The sequence below is a fragment of the Penicillium lagena genome (assembly GCF_028827675.1).
Source record: "Penicillium lagena strain IBT 129212 chromosome Unknown utg000002l_segment0_segment0, whole genome shotgun sequence".
In the NCBI taxonomy this organism is placed as follows: Eukaryota; Fungi; Ascomycota; class Eurotiomycetes; order Eurotiales; family Aspergillaceae; genus Penicillium; species Penicillium lagena.
In genome coordinates, this window is record NW_026623223.1 from 1,104,167 (window position 1) to 1,116,443 (window position 12,277).

Below are 12,277 nucleotides of genomic sequence, written 5' to 3' on the forward strand. Positions count from 1 at the left end.
ATCCAAAAACGGATGCTGTCTCAGATACTCCTTGCCTCGACTTTTTCCGACTCGACAATGCCTCGAAGGCATTGTTTTCCGATCATCAACGGCGCTCATAGGCCAAGTAATATGGGGGCATGCAGGCTAAATCAGCATGAGATTGGTCCAGTTGAAGCGTCATCCAGGAACCGCTCAAAGGTGATAGATCGACTCGACGCCACCCGCCTTCTCACCCCCTAGATCTTTTTTGCAAACCACCCCAGTCGAGAAGACATTTTCTCTGCTTATGTTTGACGGTGAACGCACACGCACATATGTATGTTATGATCGGGCTTTGATCCCAAGAGGCTGGCGCTGTGATCGATCTGACAGATCACAGAATCGGCTATTTGCCCGCATTCCAGTCGGTGAGCTGGAGAATGGATCTGCGTGAGAGTTTTCTGTATTTTCCATGATAGGAATTGGCATGGTAAACAAATTCAACTAAACATCGGCTCCATCTCGCAATTAGGGATATTGCTGCTGCCCTGGTAGAGATGAAGTAATGCAATATGATCTATGCGGCTTGCTCAACAAGCCCGTTATCGGTCAATCTTTCGCGAGGGACTCGAGTAATGTATGCAAGTAATTTTCATCCTTACACAATCGTCCTGTCCAATCGACAGCTCACTGGTCCAGCGGGCGTGGGCGTCTATTATCCATACCCGCCCCTCCCCCTTCCCCAAAACCGGAAATATGTCCTAAACAATGAGAAACCATCACAGGACGCCCGGCCTTCTGGAATTTGGGACTAGCGGTGTCAATTCTTGCTCCCGCTTTATATCTAGGGAGAGAGTCTGGGGCTGGGCCCGAGGCTGGTTTTTGTTCAATTTTCTTCCGCCCTTCTGTTCATTTCATTATTGTCTTCTGGCCCAATGGATCCCTGACGCCATTATTCTGACTGGGAAATTAGCTTGTTTATTCTAATCCTCCCCTATTGTTATTTAGACGACGCGTCTCATGTCTGAAGAGACACCGTGACTGGAGGTTTGTTGTTGTGTTTGGATGTGAGCGGTGTCCGGCATAGATCTATCAAGTTAAGCCAGCTTGACTACATCGGAGATACACGATCAAATACTGCATACGATTACTGTGCGCAAGCTGGTCAAGATGCGACGCCAACCATTTCTTACCATCATTCTTCTTTTCCTCCAATTTGTGGGCACATTTGCGGCGCCCGCCGCAATCCAAGAGCCGCAAAATGTCGATACAACCGCGACTCTCGGCACGAAAAAACGACCGGCGACGGCGACGTTCGTAACAAGAACCAGCGCAAATGATGTATCCACGATAACTACGACAGACGTCGCAGCGACGACAACCACCCACGATGCTGCTTCAAATAGCAGGTCCTCTTTAGCGATACCAACGACGACCGTCCCTTCATTGGACACACCTATGACAGGTGACTCTCACCTCCAGCGAGGCAATTCCAACCAAACATACACAGGAGGTCTTCCAATTCATCCTCAAATAAGTCCAGCAGTGGGTATTGGAGGCATACTCCTCCTCTTCCTCGGAGGGACTCTGGCTTTCATTGGCGTACTCGAGAAATGGTGGGTCTTGGACTATTTCATGTTGGCATGAGTTGGTTGCTAATCTGGTTTATAGGATTCAAATATTCCTCTCGGCGGGGTTCATATCAGCCTTGGGTGTGACTGTAAGTGTGAAACTGATCCATACATTAGAAAACTATTGACTCTTTTATTAGGTCTTGATCGAATACGTGATGGTTCCTCCCGTGAGTAATGCCGTTCAAGGCGGGTACCTGGTCGCCATATTCTTCACTGGATTGATCTTCGGTGGACTGGCTCTTATATTCAAAGAGATTACCGAAGGTCTTGGTTGTCTTCTCGGCGGGTTCTGCATGAGCATGTGGCTTCTCTCATTAAAATCAGGCGGTCTCCTCTCAAGCACCATACCGAAGATTGGTCTGGTTGCAGCAGTCATCGTGGGCTTCTATGCCCTATCATTCACCCATTACACTAGATCCTACGGGCTAATTGGGTGCACTGCTTTTTCTGGTGCCACGGCGATTATGCTTGGGATCGACTGCTTCAGCAGAGCTGGACTGAAGGAGTTCTGGTTGTATATTTGGGGTAAGTCGATGGCAACATGACACATTTCCAGTTCTGACGTCTCTTCTAGGCTTGAACAAGGAGATATTTCCTCGACATACCTATACTTATCCACTTACTCGCAATATCCGGGTCGAGCTGGCCGGAATCATCATCATTACTGCCATGGGTGTGATATCACAGCTGCGGCTGTGGCGAGTGATCAGGGAGCGCCGCTCGAAAGCGGATGATGCACGAAAACAACATGAAAAGAATAAAGAAGCGGCAGAAGAAGAAGTTGGTCGACAAGTGGAAGAAGGCAATTCCCGAGAACGAGTCGAGTGGGAGAATATGTACAGGAACAGCCATGAAGGGAAAGCACCCTCGCTGTCCGAAACCGCCGTGGCCGATTCGCGAAGGGACTCCAATGGTTTCGGGTCCACAGACCACGAAAAGGATGCAGTCGAGATGAAGGATATGGGCAGCACTGGTCCATCAATGGAGCCCTCTGGTAGTGAGAAATTCCGGGAGACTAGTGATGATAGTCCTTCGGTGGGAGAAAGTTCACAGGCATGGCATGATCAAAACCCAGAAGCAGAAGCGGCAAAACATCCGCGGGCGCTTAAAATAGTTATTACGGACGCCGGATCCAACTCCGATGATGAAAATGATTCGGAAAATGGCGCTATTGCGGGATCTGAGGCAGATACACCACATTCGAAACGCTTATCAGGGAGGTCCCTTTTGCGTCGATTTTCTCGTCAAAGCAGCAGTGGTGCCAAACAACCCTCTCAGTCACAGTCAGAGGAAGCGCTCGTTGCAGCGGAAGATTCATATTCATCTGTGGCAGGCATTGCGGATGATCAAGAGTCGAGCTCCAGCTGTCCAAGCGTCTCATCCGATATTCTGAACGATCCTGCTGGTGAATGCCAACAGCACTATACAATGGAATTGCCCGACAATTCAGCCATCCATGAGAAGCACCCTACTTTCCACAGCGAGTACATTGAGGAGGATATCACTGTTCAAGCAAAGAGCCCGGACGGATGTTCATCAGAGGAAACAAAAACCATGAGTTCTGCGTCGCAGGGAAAAGACGTCCCCAATGACGAAAGCGGTCGATTGGACAGAACAAGCGTGCAAGGCATTCCGGAGCAAACATCCAAGGTGATCCATTCATATCGCACCACAGAATGGGCGAAACACTTGGAAGAGGCAGATGTCCCGGAGCTTGAGCACATTCCGGTGGATAATGAAGTGAAAGAAAGCACGTCCGACAATGAGGAGCCGGTAGCACCCGTCGACGTTGAACAGCTGTTGCAGACACCGTTTACTGCTCAGTTGCCACAGGCAATGACAAGGTCCATGTCTACAGACATGAGCAATCGTCGATCATATGCCCTTTCGCCACAACCGGCACCCGAACTGCGTCGCACGACATCCAACAACAGCATGACCAGTGGCCCAGTATCCAAACTGCGCAAATCTGTATCTCGTGCTTCAGTGGCCTCGAGGAACCAGTCATCTGAGTCTCTTGCCATGAGTCAAGACAACAGCAGGACGGCACCGACTCGCAGCAGGTCGACTCCATACCTAACGATTACTGCTCCCGGTGATGGTAACGACATGCCCCATTCAAAGAGATTGAGCAACTCGCCTTCGCTCCTGGCAGTGAGAGAGAGAATGGTCCGCAACCGACAATCCATGTTATCGTTACGGCAGGAACCCCGGATCTCGCGGAGCGGGTCATCGCGCGCATCACTCGCAGAGCCGTATCCGCTTGTGCCGCCCACTTTCTCGATCCCCGAGGAGCGAGAGGATGAAGAGGGTGAAGAGCGCGGGAATCAGCCCAATGACGAAGACGACGTGCCGCTCTCCAGACGCCGTGCCATGCTCCAGCGGCAGGCCATGCACTCGCCCTCGGCAGTCAGTCTCCAGAGCATCGATCCCATTGGATCTCCACGGTCTATGACTCCTGATTCGGGCAGATCAGTCATGATGGCGGCCTGGCGACAGTCGGTCCGCGAGGATCTGTTCCAGCGCCGTGATCCATTGACGTTCCCTCCGCCGATAGGCTCGGACAGGCCACGCAGTCTTTGGGGGTCGGTGCAACAGATCCGCGATGCCTCGGCAGCACAGCTAGGCCATAGCATTGCAGATGGAATGCAGCGGGGCAGCATGACCGACCTACATCGACAAGCCATGCGAAGGATGCAGGCTACGGCGCATCAACAGTTGTAATTTGTATTGGTTCTTTCTTGTTGTGTGATAGATATACCCTTTAACAATAATTTTTTTTTTACATACTACCTCTCCTTGCAGCCTGCAGGCATGAAACAAGGGCGCGATTGGCGCAAACACGGGGCACTTGTATGAGGTAGATGAGTCCGATTATCATTAACCGGGGCATCCGGTCTTTATTAGGGTTCGTTTGTTCCGGATCGTAGATTTATTTAGCTCGGCCTCAAACTTGAGGCTGCCAAGAAATTCCAAATCTTCGCTTCAATTCTTTTCAATTCTGAATTCACCAATCCATTCATTCATTCGTTCGTATTTGCTCTCTTTCTGTTTTCTTCTCTTCTATTGCGTGTGTCTCTCCCTATGTCCCTCCGCTCGTTTCCCCTCGCCGCCGATCCCCAACACTCTCTTTTTCCTCTTCAAACACGGCGTCCTTTACTTCCTCCTCCTCTTCTCTATCGTCGCGGCAGACACAAGAACGCTTCGTCCGTGGTCCCCATTCTTTGGTAGCCACTCGCGCCCCCGTGGAGGCGACTTCGTCATTTTCCCGAGCGCAGCGGCGACAGTGCGTCCCCATCTCGGGCCAGTCGTCGCTCCCTGCTATCCTTCGCCCACCCGCCGTCCGACTCGCCAACCCTGTCAACCACGTCCCCCGAATCACCCCGATCAGCGTCGCACCTCGCCAGCTCTCCTCCGACAGCCTACCCCTCGAGTCTCCGTTGCTGAGCATCCCCGAACGACGACGCAGTCGCCTCACCCCCTCCCCGTCCAGTCTGATCGTGGAGCGCAGTCAGGGCGAGAGCGAGAGCAGCCGCACCAGTATCGGCCTGCCTCCAGGCCGGCGGCGTAGCGGACACATATCACCCGCGGACATGGCTGCAGCATTTGCCGGCAGCGCGGCCAAGGAGGTGGAAAACCTCCAGCCGCCCGCTGAAGTCCATCTATCGCAAGATGGCACTCGCCGCCAGAACAATGACGACCGGCCTCGCCACGTCCAGTCACAAACTTCTTTACGCTCCCAATCCCAGATCGCGTCCGTCCCCTCGAACACCGGCCAACCCGCCCCTGACGTCGCCGAAGAACTGGCCTGGGGCCCCGCTCACCCGTGTTTCCCGCATATGAACCCTCACGTACCGATTGGATCTCAGGAGTATCTTACCACCCGTGTGATCCGGATTCGACGCGACTGGATGATCAAGGGCGACTTGGCGCCGACCTTTTCGAATCTGTATCCTGAGATTTTGGATCCGCTCTTGTCAGAACAAGACTTCCGCCAAGTGATAGCCACTGTCAACGACGGCCTCATCAAAGCCTTTGACCCGTTCCGCCTCCGTAATTGGTTCGATGGTGCGATTGGCCTGCTGACGGGCTGGGTGTGGGATGATATCAGTGCCCCTGGGATCAAGGGCCAGCTACAACATGTCGAGACCTGGCTGGAGAATTGGAATCGCGAGGTTGGCGCCAAAAACGGGGTGCACATCTGGAGTCTGCGGCGAACCGCTTACATGTGCCTCGATATCCAGATCCCCGATCCCAAGGTGGGCATTGTGCCCAGCGAGGATCCCTCTCAACCCAATACCCGGCCCAGCACCGGCATTGGGCGCGGTGCTTGATTCGGTGTTTTTCGTATGCGATTCCCCATTGGTCTTCTCTTTGTCTATTTTTTGGTAATTTTGGCACTCTTGTCCTGGCCTTTCTCCATGATATCCACCAGCGACTCTTGGTTATACCTCCTTTTTTGATACTGTTTGTAATCTTTTCTCTGGATCCTGTGCATACAACTGCTCTAGCGAGCATCAATAAAAACCTATCAGTTTAGTAAATTCCCTAAGTTGTGGTATTCTAACTAGCATGTAGTACCTCCCAGTGTCGAAGAAGGCGGTGTCGTCCGTGGATCCCGCCCCCCACATCTTCACATCTTCATCCGTCGCAGCTCCTGAAGTGTTATGCACCACTCACCACCATGCTCTCGGGCATCCTCATCTTCAACCAAAAGGGTGAGAACCTCATCTTCCGTGCCTTCCGCAGCGACTGCCGCCCGCGCCTGGCCGATATCTTCCGTATCCAGGTTATCTCCAACCCGCAGGTTCGCTCGCCTATCCTGACCCTGGGCTCTACAACCTTCAGCCATGTCAAGCACGAGAATATCTACCTGGTCGCTGTGACCAAGAGCAACGCCAATGCCGCACTCATTTTTGAGTTCATGTACCGGTTCATCATGCTGGGGAAGAGCTATTTCGGCAAGTTCGATGAGGAGGCCGTGAAGAATAACTTTGTCTTGATTTATGAGTTGCTGGACGGTGAGTCTTTTCCCAAAAGTTCAACAATAAGGCCTAGCTATCTGGTCATGCTCATCACCCCTCTTTACATATAGAAATCCTCGACTTCGGATACCCGCAGAACACTGAGACCGACACCCTGAAAATGTACATCACCACCGAAGGCGTCAAGTCCGTCATCGCCAATTCGCCCACAGACTCCAGTCGCATCACGCAGCAAGCCACCGGCGCGCTCTCCTGGCGCCGATCGGACATCAAGTACCGCAAAAACGAAGCCTTTGTCGACGTGATCGAAGACGTCAACCTCCTGATGTCCGCAACAGGGACCGTGCTCCGCGCCGACGTGAACGGGCAAATCGTCATGCGAGCATATCTATCCGGCACACCGGAATGCAAATTTGGACTTAACGACCGACTGCTCTTGGATGGCGGCGCGCCCGCCAGCGGAGGAAAAAACGGAGCGGGCAATGCGGCCGGCGCCCTGGCTACATCCAAAGCGACACGCGCAGCAGCAGGCTCCGTGACGCTGGAAGACTGCCAGTTCCATCAGTGCGTGAAACTGGGCCGGTTCGACGCCGACCGAATCATCTCGTTCGTGCCGCCGGACGGCGAGTTCGAGCTGATGCGGTACCGGGCCACGGAGAACGTCAACCTCCCGTTCAAGGTTCACCCCATCGTGCGGGAAATCGGCACGACCAAGGTTGAGTACAGCGTCGCGATCAAGGCGAACTACAGCGCGAAGCTCTTCGCGACCAACGTCGTCGTCCGCATCCCCACGCCGCTCAACACCGCCAAGACCACCGAGCGCACCTCCCAGGGTCGCGCCAAGTACGAGCCCGAGCATAATAATATCGTCTGGAAGATCCCCCGCTTCTCGGGCCAGAGTGAATACGTCCTCACGGCTGAAGCGACCTTGACCTCCATGACACATCAGAAGGCTTGGAGTCGCCCGCCGCTGAGTCTGTCGTTTAGTTTGCTCATGTTTACTTCGTCGGGACTGTTGGTAAGGTATCTGAAGGTCTTTGAGAAGAGCAATTACAGCTCGGTGAAGTGGGTGCGCTATATGACTCGCGCGGGGAGCTACGAGATCCGGTAAGTGCTTATGGTCCGTGGAGTGTTTCATCTGATGCTGATGGATTGTCTGTCTGCCAGGTTCTAATAACATCGGGTGTTGTTTCATCTTGCGTCGAGTTTCGAGTCGACTCAAGTCGAACGTTGTCTCATCTATGCTTGTTTGGGGAATCAATCAATCCATCAGGCCGGTGTCTGGCGTTGGGTCAAGCCACATACATTTATTCTTTTTCTTGTTTTTCTTTATTTCTTTCTTCAACATACCATACCTACTGTACCGTTAGGGTTCATAGTTCCTGATGCCAGAAATCAAGTTCTTTTTTGGCTTACCGTCTTGTTGAGAGCAGGGTACAGTAGGCCCAGTACCTCGATATATATCCTGTGTCCACTACTATCTACATCAACCCTAAAGCGACAGCACCGAATTTGACAACATTGTAGCTAGTCTCGAGCGAAGTGTACAATACACGAGGATATATAATAGAGATCAATAAATATAGTGGTATCATTCTTGAATAAGTAGAAATACAAGCTCGGCCGGGTAAAGATAGATATACTAGTACAATGCTGTCGCCGCAAACAGTATGCAAGGGCAGGGGGAAGCAAAGAGGAAAGAAAAGAAACGACCAGCAGCAAAAGGAATATGCATGAACTCGAGCGAACCAAAAAATAAAAACGGGAAGGAAAGTCAGGTCAGCTGGGAGAGTTGCAGCGATTGACACAAACAAAAAAGGGTAATTCACATAGCCTGATGCGAATGGAGCAATAAGTGGGTAGGTAGACAGATAATCGTGTGCTGGTGTCATGGTCCAAGAAAAGAAAAAAAGAGACACGAAAAGAAGAAAGAAATAATAATGCAAGACATTCTTTCTTGCAGACCCAAACAAGAAACGAGTCATCATATAGTACAAGATCTGAAACCAAAACAAAGCAAAGATGGTAAGTAGTTCATCGTCTCCCCCTCCGCAACCCGACACGACCTTCTCCGACAAGAGAGTTCCAGCGCCGGTTGACAGTAGCAGAGCTGCTGCGACCCATTTGGCGCGCGCAATCATTCCATTCCTGCTGGGAGAGACGGAACTTCTCAAGGACCAGATCGATGAGATGCTGGTCGTCTTCGTCCGACCAGCTTGTTTCTGGCGGTGGACATGAGGATGAGGGCTTTTCGTCTGCCTCTTCGATGGAGGGGAGGACGGTATCACAGAAGGAAATGGGTTGTTCGAGTGGTTGTATTTGTGGCTGTGGTTGTTGATGCGCGGGCGAAGGAGGAGACTGAGTGATTGGTGGAGAGTGCAGAGAATAGAAGTCTGTGTAGGAGAGGCCGAGGGGCAAATCGTAGGGGACGTGCCGGCGGCGTTTAGGGGTCGAGAAGCGACGCCGCTGATCAAAGTCGATGTCATCGTCGTCATCTGCGCTGGCTCGTCGTCGTTTATTGGCGCCGCGCGCAGGCGCAGAGGGTGGTGGAGGGGGTGTACGGGCGAGAGTGACAGGTGGAGGAGTTGGGCGAGGCGACGCTGGGCGCGCGACTTTGCGCGTCGAGCGTCGCGGTGACCGGCGCGGAGGGTTGATGGGCAGTGGGCTCTGGAGGCGCTGGGCCTTGGTCGAGCGGCGCGATGAGGGCGCAGGTGATCCGTTCAGGAGAGACTGCAGTGCGCGACAGGTGCCCAGCAGGCCGTTGCCGGAGGTGTTGTGGTCGACTGGGGGAGGTGTCGAGAAGAGGCGGCTGGGGGTAAAGCGAGACGACCGGCGCACATCGCAGGCGAGAGCAGATGGAAGAAGCATGATGTCAGAAGGAGACTATGGAAGGGAGTTGTTGTGGTGGGAGTCGCAAGAGGTGAGTGCGCCAGGGATTTGTGCGCAGTCCCTGATTTGCGCCGGAGGCCGTTGCAACGCGCGCCGATGTAGTTGGCGAGAATTAAACGAGTGGAGGGTGATCTCGACGATATGCGCTTTCGAATGCGCCAGTTCCGAGGGTGATGCGACAGTGGGAAGGGTGGGGTGTGAAGAGAGAGAGGGAGTTGTTAAGGGGAAGAGGAGACGGACCGTTGGGGGGGCAGTAAAAGACAACACCCGCAAACGGTCAAGCGAGCATCACCCGCATTGCTCCACCGGGCTGGACAACAAAGGTTCCAAATATGTTCTGAATGAGTGAACCTGGGGGCCAAGAATGAGAGAGTGTTCCCAGATTTAGACCAGCTGTTAATGAATGACGATGCCTGTTGGTATTTGTTGTTCAGCCCTTGTTCAGTCCTTTCCTTTTCTTCCTTGGATGGTTCCCTCGATTCGCCCTTGGCCGGGGGCTTCTTTATAAATAACACATTCTTTCTACCGATATATTTTTTTTACTTCTTCCTTGACACCCCTCCTGCCCTCGTGGCCGTGAAACAGCCCTCCCTGGACTGCCGAACGCAAGGACTCGATCCTCGCGCGAATGCCCACGAGGCCGTTCGGCCCCCTGAGACTGCCCGACACTAGGGGCGATCCTCATTACATTACCCTTTCGGGACGACGCGTTACACACTCGTGTGCCAGCGATCAGCGTTATCGATTGTGCCCGCTGATCGGGCACGTTCTGTTCTGTCATCGGGAGACTCGGTCTGACAGGCCAATCTCGGTCCGGGGACACGCCCGTCCGAAGAATTCCAGTGCCTATTATCGACAGAGCAAGGAGAGACTTCCAATCTCCTTTGTCTGCTCACCCTTCTAGACGAGTCATGCCGGCCCTTTTCTGCCCGTCCGTCCGCGGTGCACTCCGGTGGACGCTGCGCGGGTCGATTCGGATTCGAGTTTTCACCACGTTGACGCGACGCGTTCCGAGGACGCGTCGCGCGTGTGGGGCCAATCCCAGCCGTGTTCCTGACGATCAGGATGTCATCCATGAGCCTCTGAGGTCATCCTTACGACTCACGACGACCGAAATGAACCTGCATTGGGCGCCCGAAGGACTCGCTTTGGGCCTGATCTGCGCCTGGCTTATCGCCTATCGTCATCGGAGAATATCCCTCGGTACGGCCCTCCTTCTATGACGGTAAGGCTTTTCCCACCGTGGTCCTTGCGTTCGGCAGGATTGTGACTGGAGTGAATACAGTACCCGATCAGTGGATATTGTCGGCACTTACCTTGATCTTGCCGATCTTTTACACTGTGCACAGTGTATTTTGTTTTGCCATTGTGGGGTGCAGTGTGCACCGGCACCGTGACACAAATTGCCGACGCTCAATATTCAATCAATATACACGACCTATTATCTATTAACAGTCATTTATCGGCCACTGACAATTGTGAATGGCACTGCACTGCTATTGACTATTCTCATCACATCAAGTCTCAATGATGGAGAGAAAGGGATATCCTTCCTTCCGCCGGGCTGCAAATCAAGGACCTTCTGTTCCACCCACCTCGCCCTTCCGATATTATTGAAAGGGATCCGAACACAGAAGTGGCTGGATTGAGTACAATATGTTCACAAGGACAGTTGCCGCTCCAACCCTCGGTACGGGATCCCAGCCCCCCGGTTTTTCACAAATCGCATGCAAGGGGTGATCCGATCTAGTGACCAGGAGCCCATTCATAGGCTGTGGCTGAAGAATCACAGAATTGTGACAGGCACACGCAATTCTCCGATTGCTTCAAATGCAAGACATCGCCCTTCCCACAACGGCCGCTAAGGCAGATCATCTCCACTGTCGACTACCGATGTGGCTGGGCTGATCCGTTGCCCGTACAACGCCTGAACCATAACACCATCCTCGGCCTCACACTTTCATGACTCCTTGGAGATCCTACTCCCTTGGCAAGTGTCTTGCTCCCTTCACTGGACTCTCTGTATGTGATATTCTACATTCCTATCATGCTGGGCGCGGGATCACTCTATTACTATTGACACAGGGCTGACACTAGTGCTAGTACCCCTTGGCCACTGGAAGTGGTGGCCAGCTTGATGATTATTGTACTCAGCTCCATGGAGCGACGAGTCTGTTGTGGATATTCCACTGGATCCCAGTGCTATTTGAGACACGGCCAGTGGTATCGAGTCTGCTATTCGGTCCTGCGCTCCACATCAACATCGTTTGGAAACGTCAGACATTATGATTAAATCCAATGGGCTCATTGTATCAATGACGAGGCATTTAGTCACTCGCTTCAACCCTGGCCACACACCTGACCATCCAACGTCCATCGCAGGGCCCCCGAATCCCCATCCAAGACAAAGCAGGGGCAAGAAACTTCGTGCCCTGCGCACTACCCACACAGCACCGTCTCCACCCCCAATTGATGATGTGTCCATCCCATGCCCCGTCCATGATCATGATCCAGGGGCGTGTCATGTCTTCCCTTCGCCTCCTCCTTGAAGGAGTATCTCCTGGCTTCACGAACTAGTGGTTTGCCGTGGTAACTCCCAATCAATGACAAAAACACAGAAGTCTCTCAACCCTACTTACTCATTTAGGCTTTGCCAAGGAGGTCTGGTCTCAAGGCCCCTAGGAACAAGCTGTCCTGTAATCCCGTTCATCATATCCACAGCTAGTCTACTCTGGGCCCAGTTGGAATGATCTCCCTTTCCTCGGTTTCAGTTGATCGAATTCGACTGGTTCTCGTTGAGACAAGCTG

At 52.8% G+C, this 12,277-nt stretch overlaps 5 protein-coding genes across 5 annotated transcripts; 4 read left to right on the top strand and 1 right to left on the bottom strand.

Moving 5' to 3' along the window:
* Positions 1-1,131: 1,131 nt before the first annotated feature.
* On the top strand, positions 1,132-4,319 carry N7510_003193 (TMEM198/TM7SF3 family protein; the record flags this gene model as incomplete). Its single annotated transcript, XM_056975120.1, has 4 exons — positions 1,132-1,577; positions 1,633-1,681; positions 1,733-2,120; positions 2,170-4,319. 4 exons carry the CDS (start codon positions 1,132-1,134, stop codon positions 4,317-4,319), a joined length of 3,033 nt encoding a protein of 1,010 aa, XP_056835076.1.
* Positions 4,320-4,679: 360 nt separating this feature from the next.
* On the top strand, positions 4,680-5,929 carry N7510_003194 (ERF4 family protein; the record flags this gene model as incomplete). The annotated part of the gene is made up of 2 exons (XM_056975121.1): positions 4,680-4,776; positions 4,827-5,929. The coding sequence occupies 2 exons, from the start codon at positions 4,680-4,682 to the stop codon at positions 5,927-5,929; spliced, it is 1,200 nt and encodes a 399-aa protein (XP_056835077.1).
* Positions 5,930-6,279: 350 nt separating this feature from the next.
* On the top strand, positions 6,280-7,691 carry N7510_003195 (AP-2 complex subunit mu; the record flags this gene model as incomplete). The annotated part of the gene is made up of 2 exons (XM_056975122.1): positions 6,280-6,616; positions 6,691-7,691. 2 exons carry the CDS (start codon positions 6,280-6,282, stop codon positions 7,689-7,691), a joined length of 1,338 nt encoding a protein of 445 aa, XP_056835078.1.
* A 923-nt stretch (positions 7,692-8,614) lies between these two features.
* Positions 8,615-9,448, bottom strand: N7510_003196 (uncharacterized protein; the record flags this gene model as incomplete). The annotated part of the gene is made up of 1 exon (XM_056975123.1): positions 8,615-9,448. The coding sequence occupies one exon, from the start codon at positions 9,446-9,448 to the stop codon at positions 8,615-8,617; it is 834 nt and encodes a 277-aa protein (XP_056835079.1).
* A 932-nt stretch (positions 9,449-10,380) lies between these two features.
* N7510_003197 (uncharacterized protein) lies at positions 10,381-10,692 on the top strand (the record flags this gene model as incomplete). Its single annotated transcript, XM_056975124.1, has 1 exon — positions 10,381-10,692. The coding sequence occupies one exon, from the start codon at positions 10,381-10,383 to the stop codon at positions 10,690-10,692; it is 312 nt and encodes a 103-aa protein (XP_056835080.1).
* Between the last annotated feature and the right edge of the window lie 1,585 nt (positions 10,693-12,277).